Raw genomic sequence first — 24,908 nt, 5'->3', positions numbered from 1 at the left:
CACGCTTTCATTGACCTTGAAGGTGGTCCCTGTGATGTGGTCGGTCGTCGGGTAGTGCTTGAAGCCAGTGTTTGACCAATGACACACACACACACACACACACACACACACACACACACACTCTGATCCCCCTATCCTTGTGCGTCTGCACATCTCTTTCCTGGACCCAGTCCATGCTCTAATCCTCTGGACTCCATGCTGAGGCTGCAGTCTGGTAATTCATCAAATCCCCCTCTGCTACCCTCAGCCCATACCTCTCCTCTGATGTCAAGTGCTCCTTGACTGTACACATGCTCGCATACAACACACGCACCAACATAAGAACATGGCAAACACTATAGGGAAGGGATGATATAGGATTATATCGCAATGAAAACATTCACACAAAGTTCATGCTGGTGAATTGCCATCGACTCACATGAGTGATTTGAATAATCTGTCAAACTTGTTATGATGGCAGTGGATAAAAGAGCATGGCTGATGCTTTTGGTAATTCTTTATTTATGCAGAGGGTCCTTATGATTTATGAAAAATGTGAATGATTTTTTGCTTTTCACCAAAAATAATGTCCATTAAACGCATTTCTTTTTATTTAACGTTCTAATAATTATAAGATTGAAGAATATCATACTTGTTATAAGGATAGGCAGTCGTCTTGTCTATACAAATAAATTATGCAGATAATTCGTTTCGTTAGTGGTGTAGTATCTAAAAGTGTACCGATGTAGCAGATCACATAACATAGCTGAGCTATGTTTGACAGTGAAAAAATTACATTACAATTCATTTTAAAACTATTTGATTCTGTTGGCAACATATTAGTTTGACAAAATCTAAGAATTGAAATTCATCCACTCTTACAAACTTTGATAAAACACTTTAATATGATTTATTATGAGTATTTTACTCCCTAATTTAAATGATGTCAGTAGCCTATACAGTATTAGGCAGTATAATGATGTTATTCAGAGGTCTGAACTTCTCTACTTAGATAAAGTGGAAAAAGTTGTTCCAAAAAAATAACTACAACTTATTTATTATTATAATTTTTCTTAGAGTTAATAGACACACACTTTTATGTGCAGCTGGGGAAATAAAACGATATAAAACATTGAGGGTTGAATCTCCATGCGTAAACTAAAACCGATACAAAACGCATTTATATGGTAAATATTTGTCAAATATTTTACTGTGTATATACTGTTACTTGGCTTGCAGTAAAAGGTGGACTTTTTCTTCAGAGTTTTCAGTTGATAAAGTGTCAGCGTTTACAGCCAGCATGGCTTAGGTCTATTTTCTGTTGCTTTTTCCTGTAATGAGCTCCCATTTATGTCTACATTCTCAAAACTGTCACTGGAAAAAGAGCCACGTTTAATCGCTGATTTCATTAAATGGTTTGTTTTCTCCTTGCAGAACGCTAAAGTGCTCCCCAACTTGCCATTAGAAAACCCCCACAAGAACAATGTGTAATTCAAGCCTGCCATTGAGAGTGTCGGAGTGCGTCAGTCAAGTGGGCGCTAAGCACGAGAAACGACTTGCAACGTTTTTCTTTTTCAGACAATTGAAATTACAGACTCGGTTAAATGATACAATGGGCACACCAAGAGAGATTCTCATCCTAGATGGAAGATGGTTATTGTGTTTGCCGAAGAGAGTTCTGCATTATGATAAAACAAAAAAGGAAAATAGTATTTTAGAAGGGATGTCTTTCGTGAACAAACAAAACAATCGTAAGCAGATACAATTACTGTGTAATTACTAAAAGCAAAGCACAGAGCACATATGCATAACAGTCTATTCCTGTTCTTATTACATGTCGTTGATTATTTGACATTGACCTTGACATTTGTGAATGTTGCAATTTTATTTCATTTTCTTATAGGGTTTTTATCTGTATGATAAGCATATTTTCTCCTGCTCAATTAAAATTCGCTAGGAAAGGAACCTGACTGTGTTAATAAAAGTGGTAAGTAATTTTCAAGGACGCATGGCACACAGAAACCAATTGCACAAAGGCCATAAATTGAGAAATTGGTGTGCACTTGAGAGTCAGGAAGAGGTAAAAGAAGGGGAAAAAAAGATAAAAAAGGGAGGGAATACAAAGACTCATTGAAAAAACAAAAATGAAGGATTTGGCACAATGACTTGTCTATGCATGAGGTTAAAATAACGGTATGGAGGACACTTTGAAGGCTCTACTTGGAGCAACAAAGCTTGGCCGTTTTAGTATGCGTTGGTGCTTTGCAAGGGTTTAAGGGGTTCTTTGTAAACGTTGAGTGGCCCGCTATCAAGGCCTCAGCTCTGTTCCTTTATGATCAGTGTGCTTGTTCTCTTGGATGTGATTGGACTAATTCTGTAATGGTCTGCCCAAGTTAATGGTCTGTGGTTACAGTTGCCAAGCCCTGCTGCTTGATTCAATTATTCACTTAATATTAGTATTAGTTGATTAATCTACCAATTAATTGGCGGAGTCAAAGAGATTGTAACTGAGACTTTGTTTAACAGCCGACTTAAATTAGGTTATTTTTGGTGTTCACTCGTCGAGGATTTGATATTGAACTTTAATCATGCTTACAGGAGTAGGCCAACCAATTCTTTATTACATCTATTCTATCAAAACAAGACAAGTAGAAGAAGGGTTTTTTCATTCATCTGGGGGAATCCAATGGCTATGCTCTCTTTAAATGTTCTTTTCTGATATATATGTTGCCACTATTTGGCTAATTCCACTATCTATGTTCACAAGTGTTGGGGAGTACTCCAGCATATGTGTCAAAAGTTGTATGAAGCATGTTGTGGTTCTACAGGGAGCTTTGCACAATCTTCTAAATGGCCAAAATCTATAGGCATGTTATTAGATGTGATAATGGTCATGGTTGAGCTGCATACACTTTGATATTATTTTGTTTCTAATATGTCCATCTTGGGACCAATCATTGTATATGAGTTTAAATCTGTTCAGGACACTTAAGGGACTTGCTCCCGGAAAGTTATTTCAAACATTTATTTCCTCTATAAACAAACCCACATACTTACTGCAGGTCATTTCCACCTGAAAAACCTAAAAACCCATTCAAACTAAAATATGTATATATATATTGTTAGTATTTTAATAAGTTCGAACTGGACTTGAGATTGGAAATAATGTTAAATCTTATGAAAAGCTGTGTGAGTGCTGAACATAATGAAAGTAGAGAGTGCCGCAGGAGTAGAGCAATTAGAATTTATTTTTATGGCGGCTGCAAATCCAAACCCAACTTTTTATAGGCCAACTATTTATAAAAGGTAATGGGCCGTACTTTATAAAATGTGGGTCGAGACATGAATTGCAGGCAGCTTGAGGTTCATGTATTGTTGAGAGCCATGTTTGAATGCCATTGTTCTCTTTTGGCCAAAGATAATATATAGTTAATGCTCCAGAGTTCATATACAGTACAGCAATGCTTCGTCGCCTTTAATCTTGAACTGCTTCAGTGGAGGAGCAGAGCGACTCCCAGAAAACAGGAGGCACAGCATGAATGTAAAGCAGCTCCATGTTTGCAAACAAGAACTAGGGCTGTCCCGAATACCATTTTTCGGGCTCCGGATATTCGGTAGTAATCGGCAGCAAATATTCGAATATTCGGCCCGCGCGGGGGGTTGCGTAGTAATCAGCAGCGAACCGCTTCAACATGTGTATTTCGGTTTATTCACGGCATTCATTTTGTTATTCTACAGTATTGTTGTTTTATAGTTATTTGTTAATGTATTTAACCTAATTTGTGTTCTTTGAAATTGAAAAGGATATTGCATTGTGTTTGTTACTTTCGTTGCAGTTGTATATGTCTTAAGTGTAATTCGGCTTGGCTTCCAATTTGTATGGACATGCTTTTATTTTGAAGGAGAGTTAGCGCTGTTGACAGGAAGTTGTTGTTGCTATGGAAACAACGTGACGGAGATTAACGGAGAAAAAGTCATATCTACATATAAAGACGGAGAAAGTAAACGATAACGTTTATGGTTAAGTGTTAGCACCCCCCAAAGAGGCGCAAGCTCTTACATTGATATTGGAGATTTCAATCAATTAAATTTGCTGAAAAAACGAAAAAAACGAAACCCGAATAGTACTCCAACGAACGAATATTCGTATATTCGGATATAGCCCTAACAAGAATATTTCATTATTTTTGACTTGGCGATGTCTAATAATCTTCTTTGGATCTCCTTATTTCACTTGAAATGCCATTAAAGTCCTATTCTGAAGCTAAAACAACGTATGGTATCCTGGCAGACAAACGTTGATAAAGCAATGAACAAACTGGTGTGACTGACAGCCAATGACAACACTTAAGAAGCTGTTTTAACCAGACTCATGTCAAAATATTGTTTTGTAACAATATTAGATTGATCATTTAATATAACTAAACAACTATGACACCTTTTTGCAAATGCAGGAGAAGAATAAAATACATTTCTAGAGAAATAAATTGTTATAAAAGTCTCAATGAGATTATCCTGAAGCCAAAAATGAAGGGAGTGGGGTGGGGGGTGTTGAGGGGCAGGAACTGAATAATGAATAAGTGGATGCAGGGCAGGAATTATGGGATAAGTAGAGTAGAAGAGGCATGGACCCAAATCTCCTTTACAGAGAGCAAAACGACAGAAACCTCATCACTGTAGCAACTATTCTTTCCAAGGGTTCACATCGTATTCCCTTCACCTTCTACGGCGGTTTCATTACAGAGTTCAAGTGAATATTTGCCCCGGATAGAGACGCAATGTGTGTGTCAGTGTTAAAAGCTCAAAGTCAATTCAGCTACAACTGTTTAACTGGATTCCCTTAGTGCTGTATTCAAGTACAATGTGTGCCGCTCCATTACACAGCTCATCTTTCTGTTTGAACAACTCTCATGAATCATAAGTAAAACATGTATGGCTTTTTAATATTTAGCTCAGGAGCCGGCATATTGATGTAGACTCCAGGCATACGCTGTTTTGTTAAAACAGTGCTGCAAGCTATTTGTTAATATATTAGATTTGCATTATTATTAAAATGAATACCCACTTAAATTGTTTTTGGAAATCAAATAAACTATTCCTTTCACATGAATGTTATTAGAAAACAAGTATTTATGCCCTGTAATCATGTTGCTTAATAACAAAGGAATCCTTCCCTCTGAAGATAGTAAACTTATCCCCCATGTATCATTTGAAACAGGCTTAGTGGAGGAAGATGATTCATTAAAAACAAGTACAAGCTAGGCTGGAATAAATTCACAATTTCTGCATAACGTTAAGAGAGGGCAAGAATGAATGTCACATGGATAAATTACAATTTGAAAAAATAAATATTTTTCGTTTCAAAGAATATTAATAAAGGTTGCTGATTCATTGTCTATACTGTGTGCTCCATCACAATCCAATGTGACATGGATGTACCTGGACTTGATTTTTAAGTTAATATGAATGTTCATTTCTAAAGCAATAATTAATGCAACAACAGAACATGTTTTTTTTTATAACACAGAGACTCTAATTAACTTCATCATTGATCATTCTCAATCGAAACTGGGAATGTATTATATCTAACCGTGCAAGCCCATAATTACTTATGATTTACCAGAATGAATAATAATTAGGTAATGTGGAATCAAACTGGATGGCTAAAGGGGTAGCTAGAAAAATGGACATGTATGCGCAGATCTCAGAGAGAGTTATTGATGTAGAAATACACTGAGTCTGTATGAGCACTGCCTGTTCACTGTTTTACTCTACATTTCCTCAGGAGGGCATTGTTGTAAATATTTACACCCTCACACACAGAGTACCTGTGGAAGCGTGTTCCATGTGTCTGCATGAGCTACTAATGGAAGCTTATTTATTTTTAAAGGGAATGTCAGCGGTGTAAAATTAGATGTGTTTAAAGTGCTCATCAATTTTGACAGCTCTGTCAGAACTGCGAAAGAAGATCTCAGAGCTCATATAGGATTCTGTTTGCAGAAAATATCACAGGCATACTAATATGTACTGTAACTCTTAAGTGGTTCTTTTTTCTTCTAAAGCAAATCCGCTTGATAAATCATTGGAATGAAAAATGCTTGCAAACTGGCTTTGGGAATTGGGAATGCAGAGCATGCACACGGAGAAAAAAAAGCTATCCTGGCGTACTCACGAGTATGATTGTGGCATCGTCAGCCACATGACAACGTTTGAGCAATCCTAACTTAAACAGCAGCTCTTTAGTTCTCCACTGACATTAAAGCACACAGTTAACTGTGTGAGCCCTTTCCGCGCTCTAATGGCTTCATTTGATGTCAGGTTACTTTTTTTCTTTTGATCCAGAACCCATCCCCAGCACCAGAGCCTGTCTCTTAATATCCCTGTCCCCTGGTGCTCGCTGAGAAAATTAGCCCTTGTTTTGATCTGGTCCTGTAATTTGATATTTCTCATGTGATGTCAGCTAAGAAAGCGTCCGTCAGGGTCTCTGCTGACATTTCAAGCAGCAGTCATTAGTTATGCACTTGATCAGAGCCGCCAACACAAATCCTACCCCCACCTCTTCCTTCTTCTTCCCACCCCGTCTACCTGCTCTGTGGATTGCAATTTCAAACAAGGGGATCTAATGTTATTCCACTAGCCTCATTGCCTCTGCTCGTATGCTCCGGCGAGCACAAAACCACCCACTGCCCTATGAATTCTCAAAATTAGCAAGGAGAACAATTGAGTCAGGGTATTGTGCTCGGTGTAAAATGTTTCAGAAGGCTGTGAGAAGCTTTTTCTATTATTTGCAAGAAAAAATAGCTGTATATTATCTAAAGGGAAATATGCACAAAGATGAACATTACAATATAATAATAAAAGTAATAATAATAGGTCAAAAGATGTCATTACCTCTTTCAAATGTTCATTAGAACATCCACTGAGTAATTGTTCCCCTTAACAAAAAGCAGTGTAATGCAGGATTGAAGCAAAACCAGTTATTTAGTTGTTAATGCTTCTTTTTGAAAATGAAAACGTGTGAATTCACAGTAACCTTGGTAAGGCACATTGCTGTCTGGCATATTTGACAGTTCACCTTGATGCACAGCACATTCACTGAAAGCACTCCAGACAGCCAGCGCTGGCTTCCTTTCTTAACTAGGGGGAATTATGTTGGTTCACCAAGCCTCAGTAATATGTTAAAACCTTTCACTTCACAGATCATCTGCCCAATTAAGCCCATTTGGATACAAGATAGGTAGCTTTGATCAGTCAATGAAAGGAGTCATTTGGAGCATTTCTCAAATGTTTGGAGAGGAATCAAACACTGCTCAGCTTTGGCTGCTAAAAGCTTATGTTGTTTCAGACTGCATTTACATAATAAGATGATATCATCATTAAACTTCAGTGTCTAATAGTTTTCCCCTTTTTAAAGATTGTATAGGTATTGTTTAAATGTTTACACCTTAAATAATGATTTTTGTATTTGTTATAAAAAAGATTAAGGATTAAAGTTATCGTTTTGTTATTAGGCTTAATAATAATAATTAGGGCTGTCAGTCGATTAAAATATTTAATCGCGATTAATCGCATGATTGTCCATAGTTAATCGCGATTAATCGCAAATTAATCGCACATTTTTTATCTGTTCTAAATGTACCTTAGAGGGATATTTTTCAAGTTTTTAATACTCTTATCAACATATGAGTGGACAAATATGCTTTATATGTTTGTTTATTATCATTTGAACAATGACAAATATTCTCATGAATATTAAACACAACAACCTGAACATTACAAATATTCGCCTCAATTCAACCTGGAACCTCTCTCATACAATAATACAATACTGTGTGTGTGTGTGTGTGTGTGTGTGTGTGTGTGTGTGTGTGTGTGTGTGTGTGGTGTGTGTGTGTGTGTGTGTGTGTGTGTGTGTGTGTGTGTGTGTGTGTGTGTGTGTGTGGTGTGTGTGTGTGTGTGTGTGTGTGTGTGTGTGTGTGTGTGTGTGTGTGTGTGTGTGTGTGTGTGTGTGTGTGTGTGTGTGTGTGTGTGTATGTGTGTGTGTGTGAATGTGAATGTGGAGGATCGTTGGAGCTATGTGCAGCTCAAGGCATATATGCCTGTGTGTATGAGCTGTGTTGCGGCACTATCCGTGCTGAGTGTGCTGTCTGGCTACCTGCATAAAGTCAAGTGCTCGGCGCAGTTGTCGGCGAAATGTCGCTCCTCTGTTTTCATTGAAACAGCTCCTTATATCCGTTAGCTCAGCTAGCTAGCACCAGATGCTAACAACAACACGTAAGGTGTGCTTCGCTCGCGCCACACATACACACACACCATACCCTCCCGGTCCTCCCGATGGCCAGTCCGGGCCTGCCGGTGAGCGTGGAAGTGTGGTCTGCCACAAGCGGGCAGCAGGAGCGGGGCTGTCAGCATCAGCTTGTAGATGGTATTTTAAACTCGATGCGCTCTGAAACTACGGCGGCCGAGGACAAAAAATACACATGCGTTAATCGCGTTAAAATAATTAGTGGCGTTAATTTTTTTTTGCGTTAACGCGTTAACTTGACAGCCCTAATAATAATATAACAATTTAGTTTTTGCTTTGATGCTCATTTATCAGAAAACGCTAAGCCTTTTAAAGTATACTTATTGGATTTGTTGCTTTACTGGCATTGATCCGGACAAGTGACCTTGTATAAAATTCACAAGTGGACCTTTAATAAAAAAGATTGAGTACCCCTGCCGTAGACAGTGCCGTTGGCAAATAGTAGCACAGTTCACAACCTTGGGTCAATGATGGACATTCATTAGCCATTAAGCACACATCAACTGTCCTGTAACTCATGAAAATGGATCTTCACACCTTTATCTAATTATTAAAATGACATGCAGTGGGGGATTACAGGAGGTGAGCGGGAGGCAAGGTTTGAACTAGTGTGAATATCTACTAATTAGCCATATGACTGAAGGCCTCTAGGGGGAAGGATAGAGTAGCAGTCACAGTACGGAACATCATAGGCCAGGTGGCGTTCATCAGCAAGTGACAACCCTAGTCATATATCCTGTAATCTCACTTAATGTGTAGTTGGAACATGTCGGCACGTAGTAGAGTGCTCTTTTGTCACTACATGCATGTGTCATTTCATTCACTTTGATGGTACATGTTGAGCAATGACTCGCTGGGAAGCTATGAAGAAAGGTGACACCAGATGGTTTGTTAGAGTTAACTATGCAATTCAGAAATAGTGTAACATGGCCTCACATTAAAGCGCATGAAATAGTCTGATGCTATTCGTGAACACATACCTAAGAGATGTAAATATATAACACTAAGTCTTGATTTCTTTTTTCTTTTTCTTTTTAAATGATAATTTTCTCCTGTGGGCAGAGTAGGTTTATTAGTTTGACAATAAATGTCTTTGTCATTTCAATTTTGCAAGTAATTTGTTTTCCTTTTAGGAATACATTTAGTCCTCCTACATGGTGGGAAATGATTCTACCACTGCATCACACTCTACTGTGCTCCAAAGCAATGATATTATTCTGCTTTCATACAGCAGAGATTAAAGCCATTGTTTCAGTCAACAGTTTTCTTACGATTTGTTATTTTCCACACACTGGGCAATAATATTAACAATGCAGTTCTGAGTAAAGCCCAATCTTGTGTTGCATTTCTAATTAATAATTATTTAGTAAACATTTATGCATTCTGAACCTGTATTTCAAATGTGTGTTGTTGCAGCTGCATTACTCTATTTGCTTCTCTGTGATCAATACTTTTAATACAAAAAGAACATTTAGGATAGCATCTTAATCTCTATGGAGATAATTTGATTGCTCCTCTACAGTAGCTTCACCATAGGGTCAAAACAGCCATTGTTATTGACTGATTTTATTACAAAGATACTTCGCAGTCATTACATGGGTTATGGGTTAAAAATCAGGTAAGAAATAAAGCGCAAAAGGCTCTTTTACATTGAGGACCTGTAAGCAAGCCATGCATACACATTTGTTTTAAATGGGGGTATTTGTATTGCTACATATTGAATATGAACACTGTGAGCAATGTAAAATATAAGATGGCTGTGTATAGCTGGTTAAATGGTTGCAGGGGAGGGTTTATTAAATATATACACTATATACTGTTATTTCGTATATATTTATTGTTGTGTTTTTTTTTATGTGTGCCCATGCATAAATGTGTCTGTTGATTGTGTCTATATAGGATATAAATATGTTATACATATTTATATTTTTATATTCGGGATTGTGGGAAACGGTATTTCGATCTCTCTGTCTGTACACACAAACTGAAAGATTGACAATAACTTTGACTTGACTGACTAAATAAACTGACTGAATTAGTCTGAAAGGTCTACTCAATTGAAATGAACTAGAGATGCCCGTTATCACTTACAAGTATATATTTGATGTAGAAGAGCTTAAATGATTAAACCTAAATGCAGAACAGAAAAACACCATGGCTCTTTTCTCAAGACAACTTGAAGAAGATATTTCTAGACGCTGGTTTGATTCTGTCCTCTACCGTCTTAAATCCCCACATATCTTAATAATGTCCTCTCTCTCTTCCAAATCCCCTTATTCAATTATGGCAGCCTCTAATACATGTGTCAACATGTTTCATTAGTCTGTCCTCCTTTTCCACCAAAGAGATTAGCTCTCCCTTCTTTCTTTTTATTTACTAAATGCAGAAATATCATTTTCCCCAGGACAGAGGGAGAGAACTGTGAAAGAGAAAGTGATTATTTTTGTTCATTACATTTCATTCTAGTCGGCCAGCCAGAGATTCTTTTTTTCCTGAAGACACTATTAAATATGCTGCCTAACATTTACTTATTCAGCTTTCAATTTTGCTGCAGTCTACATTGAAATGCTTTGAGAATATTAGAGGCAGTGTGGTACTAGAGTGTGTGTTTTGTGTAAGTCGTGGCTATCTAACCCCGTTGCGTGAAATGCTTTTATCACTGAGCGAGTATTCATGAGCTTCATGCAATCGGACAATGCTAAGACTGTAGAAATACGACGTGGAGAAAGACCGCTTCATCTCAATAAGTGAGTATGAGCGTATGTGTGTCATAGAATGGGATCATTATTTCTATGAGAGTGCGTTCCCTTTGATGTTCCTTTTGGTAATTGTTGGGCGTTTCCAGTCCTCAAAGGGTTTATAGCAGCTTCTGTGTTGCTGAAGTCGGGGGGTGTATAGGCCGTGTGTAGGCAGGGACAAGATTAGAGTGCAGGCATGCTCTGCAGATGTATCCCGGTTACGGCGACAGTGCAGGACGGAGCACTGGAGAGCAAGGTATCACTGGTCATTATCATTCTGCTCCTGTTACACTCATCTCCTGATAGACCTCGTATCTCCATCCGCCCTGCTTCCCTGTCCCCTTCTCTATTCCACATATCCCTGTCTTCATCAGTTTCCCCCTACCACTTGAATTTGTCTCGCTGGAAAGACAACATGAACAGAGGCAGAAACAAAGAGAGATAGAGGAGAAAGAAAACAATTGGAAGAATAAAAGGGGAACAGACATAAATGGAAAGAAGGATCCAGGCAAAGAGGAAGAAAGGTATGAGATGGATTGTGTTGTAATCACTGGTCCTTTGGCTATGCCTGTAAAAGCAACATGCCTTTGGTCAGCCAATACCCAGTAAAACATATATTACAGTCTGAAGTCTAAATGCTGCCCATGCTATTTCTCTTCCTCATCCCTCTTTCACAGAGTTCCCAGGGCCCACACTTTCTCATCTTGCCTGTAAACAAAGTTTCCACTTTGTCCTACCCTTTTGTTGTCATTGTTTCCCATTATTCCATGTGTTAAACTTCTCTGAACAGCCTAACTCACCTCAATCCTCCCTCCATCTCTCACTCTATCTCATGCGCTGCTCCAGCCATCCTACTTTGTATTTCCTCACTTTCCCTCTTGCCCCTGGTGACCTTAATTACAACATGTAAAAACTTGATCTGGATCCAATTTCCAGCCTCTGACCACACAGCCCTAAGATTAATGCCCCATGGGCCAAATTCAATTAGGCTCCCCTCTGAATAAGGACTACAAATGTTAGAAAAGGAGATTAAACAACAGGGTCACACTATTGAATATTGGTATAAAAAACATTGGGGGTGAAGGTTCAGGTAATTATAAAAAAGGAGAGAGGGCAACAGCTACATATGAAGGATGACTAAATTAACTCCACTGCACTGAGCATATGGGCCCATGCTGAGTTAAAGACCGAAATGGCCTCTATCATTCCATCAATGGGTCAATAGTCAATGAAATACTGTCAGTTGCCCTGGAAACTGACGCTATGCAACCGTATAAGGTTTATTTTCAGCATTTGGGAATGTAAGCATTTGTGCCAAAAAAATCATTTTAAGCTACATGAGATAATCATGAAAATGATTGTTTGATTCTTTAGATACAGGATTATGCAGCTCAAGCTATATGCTTGTGTAAAGCTACACTAGATGTCCTGTGATACAGGTCTACTGGCATCAATTAAGCTTTATAAAATGTGTTTTATGTTTGGCAACATTTTGATTTAAATTGACCTTTAAAGTTTTAATATATCATACATTATAAAAAAGTCCTAACTTTTGTGTAACAGAAAATATACTCTTCTGTTGTAATAAATGCATCAATCCACACTCTACATAGGGTCTCTCTGTTTTATAACATATTTTACCAATTTAAGTGAAGCGTAATCTGCATTAACATTACTTTATGTCACATAACAATCCAGCTGTATATGTGTTTTGAACTTAAAACCTGACTACAGAGTGATTAATGAAGAATCTGTAAGCTCTTCTGTTTCACTACAGGATTGAGTTTTGACACAGGTGGCTTTAAATTCACCAATAGTCAGGGAATTTGACATGTGTGTGTGCATATGTGTGACCAGCAGTGCGTGTCCATCCCCTTGTAAAGTGGGAGTTCGCTGTGTGTATGATGTGCCCTGTCAGTTTCTCTAAGTGAGGCTGCCAATAACGAGGCGTGACTAGCCTAAGAAACACAATTCAGGCTTCCGATCAATCTCAGAGGGGGTGGGGGGGGGGGGGGGGGGGGCAGAGGGACCGGGACTGTCACGCACCTCAAACTCTGTCATTCGCTTCACCTCAAGGAACCCATTGAAGGTCACAGAGTGGCCTCAGTCCAGCCCCGTCAATCAGCATTAGACTCATGATTGTGATTATGCCATTAACAGGGGTTGACTCATACATCATTGACTTCAAATATGGATTCTGATATTATTTAGTGGGCAGTTTTAGGTTAGGGACTCTGATTTCTAATTCACCATTATTATTATTATTATAATAAAGGAACTTAATATATATGGCTTAAAGGGCATTCAAAGTCCATATGTTATGTATGCAAGTATATAAATGCAACCACATTTATATATATTAATATACACACAGTATGCCTGTATATTTTGGGCTAGGAATTATATTTGTTTCTGGAGGGGGAGTATCGGATGGTTGTGGTAATGAAGCAATTATAAGTTGTAGCTATAGCCTGATTGTCAGATATCTACTAACCGGAGGCTTTTCTTCTCTATATGGCTGTGGGGACTGTGTGCAGCAGATTCAGGCTGCTGTAGAGCTCCACCATTTTAGCCCTCTGCTGTGTCAGGAGAAATTCCTGCCTGTGTGAGGACTTCTGTCATCCTGGCCTAATGTCTCTGCAGCAGCCTCCCAGGCTTCAAGCCAGACAACCCACCATGCCCTGTCTGCTGAACAGGGTGGAAGAGGTCACTGAACAATTCTAAATGATCCTCCCTCGGGATGTACAATGAGGCTGACATTTTAAACTGGATGAAAGCGTGTGGTGTGAATACTTTTTGCAGCACCTTAATATTAATCGTTAACCTTGATACTAATCATATTTCTAGTTCACCAAAATATTCATTCAGGCTTTATTAAGAGGTTTTAGTTCAAGATGATAGTTTGAAGTTCTGAGATATACTATGCAAATGCAACCAATACTTTAGCAGTCATACCTTGTTTTGCCTGAAAACGGCTCTCCTTAGTGAGTCCTAAATCTATGGTGGCCCTGAAGTGCAAGTCAAAACAACATTTCACAAAACCCTACAGCATTTCACAAAACACTTCAACATTTCCTAAAACACAACGACATTTCAAAAAACGCTACAGCCTTTCACAAAATGCCACAGCATTTCAGAAAACACTTCAACATTTCAACTTTTACGGAAAGGGTATTCCTTTAGGGAGAACACTTCTTGTTTGTGATTGGACAGAGCTAGTCAGAGAAGCACTGCTGTGATTGGTTGTGTTTGCTGCCAGTCAAGAAATGACGCTTCGTGATTGGTCAGCACCCGGCCGACAGCCTAAAGGAATACCCTTTCCGTAAAAGTTGAAATGTTGAAGTGTTTTCTGAAATGCTGTAGTGTTTTGTGAAATGCTGTAGTGTTTTGTGAAATGCTGTAGCGTTTTGTGAAATGTTGAAGTGTTTTGTGAAATGCTGAAGTGTTTTGTGAAATGCTGTAGCGTTTTGTGAAATGCTGAAGCGTTTTGTGAAATGCTGAAGCGTTTTGTGAAATGCTGTAGCGTTTTGTGAAATGCTGTAGCGTTTTGTGAAATGCTGCAGCGTTTTGTGAAATGCTGCAGCGTTTTGTGAAATGCTGAAGCGTTTTGTGAAATGCTGAAGCGTTTTGTGAAATGCTGAAGTGTTTTGTGAAATGCTGTAGCGTTTTGTGAAATGCTGCAGCGTTTTGTGAAATGCTGAAGCGTTTTGTGAAATGCTGCAGTGTTTTGTGAAATGCTGTAGTGTTTTGTGAAATGCTGCAGCGTTTTGTGAAATGCTGTAGGGTTTTGTGAAATGCTGAAGCGTTTTGTGAAATGCTGCAGTGTTTTGTGAAATGCTGTAGGGTTTTGTGAAATGCTGAAGCGTTTTGTGAAATGCTGTAGCGTTTTGTGAAATGCTGTAGCGTTTTGTGAAATGCTGCAGTGTTTTGTGAAATGCTGTAGCGTTTTGTGAAATGCTGCAGTGTTTTGTGAAATGCTGTAGCGTTTTGTGAAATGCTGCAGTGTTTTTTGAAATGCTGTAGTGACTTGCACTTCAGGGCCACCGTAAAAGCTTTTTTTTTTTTTCTTTTTTTTTACTGTTTAACTGATAGCATTATTAAGTAAAAACACTATTCTATGAAAATATATTGTTGATTAATTGTGGTAAGAGTTTCTTCATTATTGTCATTGTTATCACAAATAGAGGTATTTTGGGGGGCTTTAAAGAATATTTAGCTAATATGTTCAACTTAAAATGAGCAATATCTCATTTTAAATATCTATCATTATACAATAATTTGGTGCTTCGCTACAATTGAGAAAAGCTGCTTAAATACCATTTAAAATATGAATCCCGTGAAGCCAAGCATTGGAGTAGTAATAATTTGCCAAACTACTCAGACTGTTTCATATTCATCATATAATATGAGAACAACATTAAAATTCATTCATCAACGTTTTCATTAAAGGCAAGTCTGATATAGCAATAATATGAAACTTTGTACATTGCACTGAGCCCCACTGCACTTCTAGGTGTTTAAATAGCTTGCACCAAACACAGTGGCACGTTGACTCTATAAACTGCCCTCAGTGAGATCAGACAGAGATGGCTATCTTGACCTGAACCTAGTCTATTACATTTGAGGTTAGATACAGATCAGGCTGGATATTCCCTTCATTTCCCCACAGTATCTCCCAAGAGATCTACATTAAGCCTGCACAGAGACAATCTCCCAGGGCTTGGTTAATTTAATTCCCACTATGTGTCTTGCTGGCCTCTCCAGAAAAGGTGGTGCTGTTGGTGGGAGACCTACTATACATAGAAACCAAATGGTCCGTGTGCAAAGGCATCTGCAGTTACAAAGCCAAAGGGGTGGAAATGTTGGCAGTTTAGAGCCATTAACTGGCACATTTTTTTCTATTATTGGAAACGGCAGATTTAATTATTTAAGGGTCCCTTAATTAGTTTGTTAAAGCTGAAACACCTTCAGGGCAGCTGTTTAGAGCAGCACAGGAACACATTGGAGACTGCTGTGCCAAGGAAATAGGCAACCGCTAGATTTGCATACAGGAGAGTATACAATGCACAATACATTTGATAGTTTATACTAAGTATAAATTGAGTTTTATGGGACAGATACATCTACATGTACACTGGATTGTTACTGTTTACTGTCGTTGTACTGTAAATGAGTATCAAGGTGTCCATAATGACCAAAGCAATATTATATTTGCAACTTTAGTGAGTGTGTCTGCAGTAGTGAAAAGACTAAATGTAAATACATTTACATTAATGTACAGTATGCTGTAAAGTATATCCCTTTTATGAACAACAATTACCCTATAATTTGGTTAAAGTTCTTTAACAATGTCCTTATTTAGTAAATCATTCATATTTTAAATTGTTTGGTGTTCTCATCTCACTTTGTAGGTAACCAAAGCTTAAGATAGACTTCATGGAATATCACTGCAGATGTCAGATGGAGCTTACTTCAGAGCATAATGCAGAATGCGATATTTGTTGATGGCTTTGCAGTCCATGCTTTTAATTTTCAAAGGTAAACATATACCTTATTCATGTCCATATTCCTTTGGGATTGCCCTGTTGGTTCTCTGAAAAGATAAGCTCTTTTGAAGGTGCTACTGTCTAATAACTTTTGAAACAATAAGACCAAATGACACCAAGGGGTTTCAAGTTTTTTTGAGATTGTTTCTGCTCAGGGAAGAATTTTTCCCTAAAATTGTGATTTACATTGACTACATTTTTGTTTTGTATAATAACTGTAATTGTACAACAATTGAAACACCATTCATAATCAGTGAAGGAGATGTAGACTTAGACATTTCAGAATAATGTGCAAAAATAATGTGTGACCTTTGCTTTGCAACAACATTCAGTAAATGTCAAAGGTGCACTGCCTCCTAGATAGGACTTTATTTTATTTGTATGTATTTATCATTATTTAGGCATTAAAATACACTTTTTCAATATTCTTCATGATCAATATGTGCGTGTGACATTATGTTTTCATTGTTCCACTGCCATGATAGAAGAAAAATAATATTTCAAGATGAATATTTAAGTAAAGATTAGTTGTAGGACGAGAAAGAGAGCCGTGGTTAGTGAATACAATGTATTTTCCATTTGTCAGTTAAAATAAATGTATACTTTGTTCTTTAAGGTTTATTAAGTACTTTGGTTGGTGATCATTATTGATGTATTGTTGAGAGTTCACGTCCGTCAAAGCTCCTTTAAATGATAATCTATTTATTTTGAAAAGTAATGGTTTGCTTTCCAAGCATGCGCCCTGGTGTGTGTGGTTGGCAGCAGTCTCAGACGGGCAGATAGAGATCAGCAGTGACTGAAGCCCGGGGTTTGTCCTTCCAACGGCTCTGAAGGACAGCCTTGGGTTTGAGAAGACACTCGCATTGATTTTATTGGCCTGGTTATGTGATGGCTGAGGCATCACCTTCTGATTGTTAACATTGACCAAACCACCTTTTTGTGTTAAAGCCATGGCTGTTCTGACACGCACCAACACATACATGTGAACAGATTTGTTTGGGGGGAGGGGAGTTGACGCCTTGGAAGCAGAGACGTGACTAAATCCTCCTGTGAAAATCATTGAATTCGCTAACATGTCACACGTTCTTGCCTTTCCCAAATAGGTTTATTGATTTTTCTCTTTTAAGATGTTTTAGACCTGTCCCTTGGGTACAAACACTGTATTAATTCTGGCTACAGGGCGATCAATATGAATGGCTTGCAGGGTACTGTTTGATAAAACCAGCATAATCAGCTACTTTACTTTGAATTCGTTGAACAAGACCCCAGGATATTTAGGATTTTTTTTTTAAATCTTTTTTTAACTAGGCATGGTTATCCCTGATGAAAAGCGAATAATAGAAAAAAAGCAACAACATTACTATCTGTTAAGTAGTTTTTTGTTATCTACCTCACAGAATTATGCATTGGACCTTCCCTGAATGTCGGCAGCCTATTTGTAGATTATTTTGTGTTACAACTTTTTCTTCAAAATAAATGTGTAAGACAGAGAGCGAGATGGAAATGGAGTGAAGTCAGTGACATGCACATTAAAGCAGCTGAGCAGTGAGCGTGATAGAATCTGTTTATCCTCTACAAACTTTCTTCCCTCACTTTATCTACCGCAATCCCAATCCTCTATCTCCGTCTTTCAAAAAAAAAGAGTTATTGAATTTTCAGTTTCGACGACCTTTCAAGTTTAGATCCTGCTGCTTGTGAGGGGCCAGGAAATGCACAGCGATGCCCTAGACTGGTGCATCGGAGCCAAAACGTGTGATGTTAAGATCAGGGCGTGCCTCAAGGGAGAAGACGAGAAGATATAATGTCAGATTTCTCATTCTTCTGGTATGTTCTATTACACTGGTGTGTGCTTGTATTGCTACATGGGAGTGGATAGAGTAAACAGTGAGCCTTGTTAAGGGGGGGCTACAGACAGGGGTCAGCAGGTCGTGGACGATCGTATACGATGGAAGAGTAAAGGCTGCATAAAGATGAAGGGATTATGGTCATGATTCATCTGCTGGTGGCAGTGAATGTATGCCGTGGAAAAAGACATGTGTTGAGGAGTAAAGGAGCATTGAACTGGTACAAAATGTCATCACTTTATCACTGTATCCTTATAAATATGTAATAGAAAATGTCCTAATTGTCTCCCGATGCTAACATTACCCCCGCTGAGTAAGTATTAATAGCATTAGTTGTATTGTTAAGGTACAACAAATAATATCCATACATTTTAGCTCACTTTTAGCTGACTATTTTAACTGTTTACATTTTTGGATTCTTGTACCACATCGTTTCTGAACATCTTTAGATTATCACTGGATGTAGGCGTTGTGCACACGGGAACGTTTGCGTTTATGCACAGTATGCGTTTTCAAAAAAGTCTTCCGTTCACATGCATTCGTTTCATTTAACGTGTCTGTTCAAACGAGACCGCTGGAAACGCTGGACACGCTGTAGTACATATGCCGGGACTGTAAGTGGCGCTGTAACTTCCGCCACAAAATACACCAAAAGCAGCGAAGAAGACCCTGGAGCAGCCCAGAGCAATGTTGCCATGGCTACCCTTCTGTTTATGCCCCGCGGTGTATTTAGCAACATGTAGTTCATGTAATTCTCCATGTCCACTTGTTGCTGATGGTTGTGGTAGAGGTGCTGTAGATTTTGCACTAACATCTGTAGTATGGTCAGTAGCAGTAGCACTAGCTACTGACAGGAGGAAGTGTGTGTGGCGATTGCTGGTATTCAGCGGGATATAGTCATTTCCTCAGCATGTAAATATATGGATAAATGCAACGGGGAAGTTAACTGAAAGAAACCGAATCTGTGGATATTGCATCGACCGACCAAGAAGCACGTCTCTGTGCAGAGGACGCGCTCAGAAAGAGAGATATTCTCTACAAACACCGGGTGAGATCGCTCCTCTGGGACACGCCGGTCCTCGTGTTTCCTTTTTTTGTGTGGATTATAGCCTGAATAGGCCTACAAACATTTCTCTTTTTGCCGCCGATGGGCGCAGGAGCAATGAACAATAATGGCCTGGATTAGGCAGTAAAGACAAGTTTGGTGTATCGCAGAGTGGACTGTTTAATTTTGTTTGTGTTGTTTGGCTGGAAAATTGTCAATATAATGGATCAATGCATGAAATCTGACTCTGTTTATTTTGTTTAAGGAGTATATTGGGCGTTAACAATTCTGGTTTGCCTTTTATAATATTATTTCATTCAAGAACCCCTTGTGCGTTTAATTAACACAGCTATTTTTGATAGTTGATCGTTACAGATGGCTACTGGCCATACTACAGCAGTGAGCAGGAGAGGTGGGGCTATCGTTATTTTTTCAGGAAATATTCGTATAGAGGCGATTACACGGACTCGTTTGACCCCCCAGAGAGTTTCGTTTGCAAATCTATCCACCTTGGGACCGTTATCGCTTGTGGGGTCCGTTTCTATCGGCCTCATGTAAATAATAGGGCTATACGCAAGAGAAACTATGCAGATACAAGCAGTTTTGTCCTCGTGTAAACGGCACCTTAGTTAACGACCAACAGGTGTGTTCAAAGATCAAAGCGTTTCCACGGCAACACCCTGCCAGTGAACGAGAGACAGTCTGTCAGAGAATGTATTGACAATATTGTGCTGCATTATTGCTTCTAAATAAAAAACTGTAACTCCAATCAGCTAAATATCCTACCCAGAGTATTTAGGATGCCAGATGTACACACCTGATGACTCTCGTGTTTGCTATATGTGTAAGTCCGTTTCCCTACATTATGATCACCAAATTATGGACAGTATGAAGAGTAAAAATTGTGGCCAGGTGAGAAATAGTTGGAAAAAAAACTGTTCAGATTTTCCAGCTCCTCTCCCCTCTGATGTCACTAAGTCTTAACGAGCTCTCCCATACACACCCGTTATAAAATGTGGAACAGTGTGACATTTGCACTAAACGTAAGCTGCGACTACGTGAGAACCATACTAGCTATCAAAAAATATCCAACTAGTCTAATAAAGTCCATAGTCTCGATAACCGTTTGAACTTGTAATTTTTTTGTTTTTGTGAATCTGTATGGGGTCAAAGTGGGGTGATTTTGAGCTCTGTTCAAATGGATTTCCCATTCATTCCTATGGGGTAAATGATCGCAGTTTTCTGCAATTTTCGTGAAAAACGGCTAGGCGAATCTCTTATAAAAGACATAGCAACCCGATCCCGGTCATTCCGCACGTTTTGATTTGTGGCGGAAGAAGGAGAAAAATATGATATAAGTATGTCGAATACTTATATTTTATTTTTGTTATGAAAAAGCAAGTTTATATTCACACTGCAAATCATTTCACATAAAGATTTGTAGTCTAATGATTGAGTTGACTTTGATATTGCTCCTGCAGTCATTTCATTTCTCCACAGCAGAGATTAAGGTCTAATCTCAGTTTTCTGCGTAACCTGCATTGAGAGTTTAATTTTGAAGAGTGCTGATATACTAATCTAATATTTCCCTCGATCCTCACATTTGCGGAGCCAAAATTCAACAAAGTATTACAAACTGATGCCACTTTCGAGGGGCAATTCTTTGGTAGGTACCTATGCTTTAACTAGGATCACTGCGAGTAGGAATGGTCTTTTAAACCTAACGTGAGTTGTATAAAACTACAACACAATCTCTATTTATTCTACAAAAAAGAGCAATAAGAATTATTAAAAATGTCGGCTATAGGGATCATACAAACCTATTATTCTTAGAGCTAAAATTATTAAAACTGTCAGATCTTGTTGAATTCCAAATCGCACAAATCATGTTTAAGGCAAAAAATGTTCAATTACCTGGGAATATTCAGATATTGTTCAATGAAAGACAAGGGAATCATTATTTACGGGGTTCATTTATATTCACTAATGTTAGGGTGCGCACAACAAAGAGAAGTTTTTGTGTTTCTGTTTGTGGGGTGAAGATCTGGAACAAGTTGAGTGAGGAGCTAAAGGGATGTTCAAACATAAAACTATTCAAAAAGAGGTATAAAGACACAATTCTCACAAGGTACAGGGATGAAACTGCTAAACCATAACTGTTTATATTCTTGTTTTGTATTTTATTTATGAATTTGTGTTTGTATGAATTTGTGTATGTATATATATATATATATATATATATATATAAATATATAGAGACCATTGTCCTAACTTGCCTGTATATATTATATGAATGATTATATAAATTATTCAAGATTATAAGTATACGTTTATATTGTATGTTAACATATATTAAGATGTAAAAATAAATAAAAATGAAAATAAAAAAGGGAGAAGGGGTCGGATTAAATAAGTGTAAACTTCTTCCGACCCCTTTTCGGACGTGTAATTAGCTAAAGCTTTGTTGTTTATTGTTTATTGATATCAGACAATGATACTGCAGATTATTCAATTATTAATTAAATGTTCGTTTTGTTATTGCATTCATTTGTATAGTACTGTATCATGTCTGTATCACCTTTTGTTTCATTTGTATTTTCTTTGGTTTTACACGCTCGAAAAAAATAAAATAAACTAAACTAAACTAAACTGAGTAACTGTCACAAATTGGCACTGAAACATGAGTTTTTCAATATCATGCGATAGTGGGAAAATAACTTAAGAGTAATCAGAAAAACAGTTAAGAGCCAAGGTTGTTGCTCACGTCTGCATGAATCACAGACTATGAGGATTAAGGAGAGAAAGCTCCCTCCACACACCAGTAAAGGTCAGAACATGCATTGTCCACTGCACATGTTCACTTCCTTTCTCTCTCGTGAACTTTGCTTTATCACTTTTTTTCCTATCCAAGGCCGTGCTTACAGGAAGGCCAGAGGAAGAGAAAGGTTAGAGAACGAAGAGAGCATAACTCTGAGGCATGGTAAAGAGACTACAGCGTGGTGTGTAGTTGGAAATGCACTTTAGCTTTAAGAAGACACAAAATTACATCAAATGTTATGATTAAAATGGTGTCATTTTAAAATACCTCCTTTGAAAAAAATATGTCAAATGCCCTAAGGCCAGAACATAAAAATAAAGTCTGAGGGATAGAGGGGAGTGTGTTGTAAGATGTAAACAACATTGCATCAGAAATAACATCCAGAATACATAGCAAAATCAGGACAATTGCAGACATTTCCTCATCAAATGTTAAACACATGTAATAGTGTTGTATCACAACTTGACCTCAACCCTTTAAAATCAGAATGCCAAACAATGAGAATGTTAGCAGAGTGGTGAAGAGAAACTCTGCACATTCGAAAACACTTTCACCTTGAAGTGTTAGTGAATGGGGGTGTGAACACATTTTGAAACTTTGACCAACAAACACATTTCCCATAGAATCAGCAGTTTGTTTAACTTTCTGTTTAAACCCAAGCACAAGGGATAGCAGAAAAGTGTTACCTTCAGCCCCGGGTCAGGTCATCGGGGACAAAGGTGGTCAGAGGTGAAGGTCCAGGACGTGAGCCATAGGACAGGACAAGGGGTGGGACACACATTGGTGGAGGTCACAGAAAAGCACAAAGACATGGCAGGAGGGAGGGGGGGGGGAGAATAAGGAGGCACAACGAAAAGAATGAAGAGATGTGGAAGGAGAGGGAGAAGGGGGCAGCAACAGGGGAGGATGTTGCAAAGAGTTAAAAAGACAAGGGAGGTTTTGGGAGGTAATGGAGGGACATGGTACCAAAAGGTAAAAAGCAGAGGAGGAAATTGTGAGGAAAAGTGGCAGTTTCGGAGGGGTTGGGGGGAAGAGGCTGAGTCAATTCCTCTAAAAAAAAAAACAGAACCAAAATAAAACGGAATGAACCCATACCTTGGTCGTTTAACGTCAGGTGCGCCAGACCTTGAAAGGGAAAAAAACAGAAAAAAAGAACAGAAAGAGGAAGAAAAAGAAGGTCATAAAAGGCACGGGAAGAAAAAAAGCATTGTCACAACGTTGGACTGCAGTTTGTGACAGACATCCTGGGGCAGACTTGGATGTCAGAGTTCAAATCAAAGGTAAAAAACGAGAAAGAGAGAGAGAGAGAGAGATAGAGAGAGAGATAGAGAGAGCGAATAGTAACAGAAAACAAGCAAACACTTCTTGAGTGAGGTGTGGGGGGTTAGAAAAAAAAGCATTTTCATTTGGCGCAACCCCCGAAGGCTATTGCTCTCACAAATGCTTTTTTTTCCTCTGGAGTACTTATGGAACACACAGAACTGTTTGGCAGAAAATAATTGAATTGGATTCATCCTCTACTACTGTACACAAATCATGACAAAAACATCAGAGCTCTTCAAAAGTCTCCCACAGAGCGGGTCAGAGATAAAGCTGAAGAAACGCTACAGGGTGAAGTGTTTTTGAGTTGCTCGGAAAAACCCAAAAAACAACAATTTATTTCCAAGCCAAAGTATTTAGTTAGCTCACTGGAGGCCACTTTGCACCAACTTGCCAACACTGCAGATCAATAGATTTAAAAGAAACATTTCCACAATGAGCTGAAGCTTCTGCATCAGACCACACTACCCATTTCACATTCTGACAATGTCTTTCTTTGGAAATATAATCTAATGCTGTGTTAAAGCCCTGATTTTGCTAACTTAGTCTCACCACCAAGATACCTCCTGTTCCCCTCTGTTCAATCACAATTGTACAGGGAATAATGTGAAGAAATACCAGTTGGAAGTGTAAACACCATAGCTGGCAGGGATCATATACTGTAAACATACACACGCATGTCTTGGGGATAGAATTATCGGAAGCTAACCTTTAAATGAAAAATAAATGACATGGTCTATGGCCTTGAGCAAGACGTACTCCTAAATAAACGGAAGTAAATTGGATTTAACCCCAGGCAGCACAGAATATCAACAGCATCATGTCGGACTCAAAGTCCCAAAAGGTCAAATCATTTCAAACAGACCTGTCTCTTCTTGATCAATACCATTTCAAATAGAGGTCTCTTGGCACTACCAGCAAACAGGTTCATCATTTTAACCCTTTGCCATTAAGGAAGTGCGATGGTGCAGCCTTAGAGCGCTTTACTCTACCGTTAAGAAAATTACAACATATTCTGCTATAACAGCTTTTGCTACATGAAAGACCCCTCAAACTTCAAAGACTGATCACTGCTGTTTATGAATATTTAGCACAATAATTCTCTTATGCTTTCATATGAATCGGATTTTTTTTTTTTTTTCCAGAAAGATGCATAATGTGTTACTGTATTAATCTTTATAAAATATGAAGTCCTTTTCTAAGTAATGTAGTCATTCTGCAACTGACAGGTTTTGAAGCAACACTTAAAATATTTGGCTTTGACATTCAGACTGGCTATCTGAGGGGCTTCACACCTAAGGATACTTAAGCAT

At 38.3% G+C, this 24,908-nt stretch overlaps 1 protein-coding gene across 1 annotated transcript in view; it reads right to left on the bottom strand.

Annotated features, from left to right (window-relative positions):
* Positions 1-24,908, bottom strand: part of nrxn2b (neurexin 2b) — a 619,828-nt gene that overhangs the window by 427,631 nt on the left and 167,289 nt on the right. The window contains 1 exon segment of the mRNA XM_034136360.1: positions 23,371-23,400. Coding sequence (XP_033992251.1) covers positions 23,371-23,400 — 30 coding nt within the window.

The sequence above is a fragment of the Trematomus bernacchii genome, unplaced genomic scaffold (assembly GCF_902827165.1).
Source record: "Trematomus bernacchii unplaced genomic scaffold, fTreBer1.1, whole genome shotgun sequence".
Taxonomy (NCBI): domain Eukaryota; kingdom Metazoa; phylum Chordata; class Actinopteri; order Perciformes; family Nototheniidae; genus Trematomus; species Trematomus bernacchii.
Note: the sequence above shows the minus strand (reverse complement) of the source record. Positions and strands in the feature narration are given on the sequence as shown.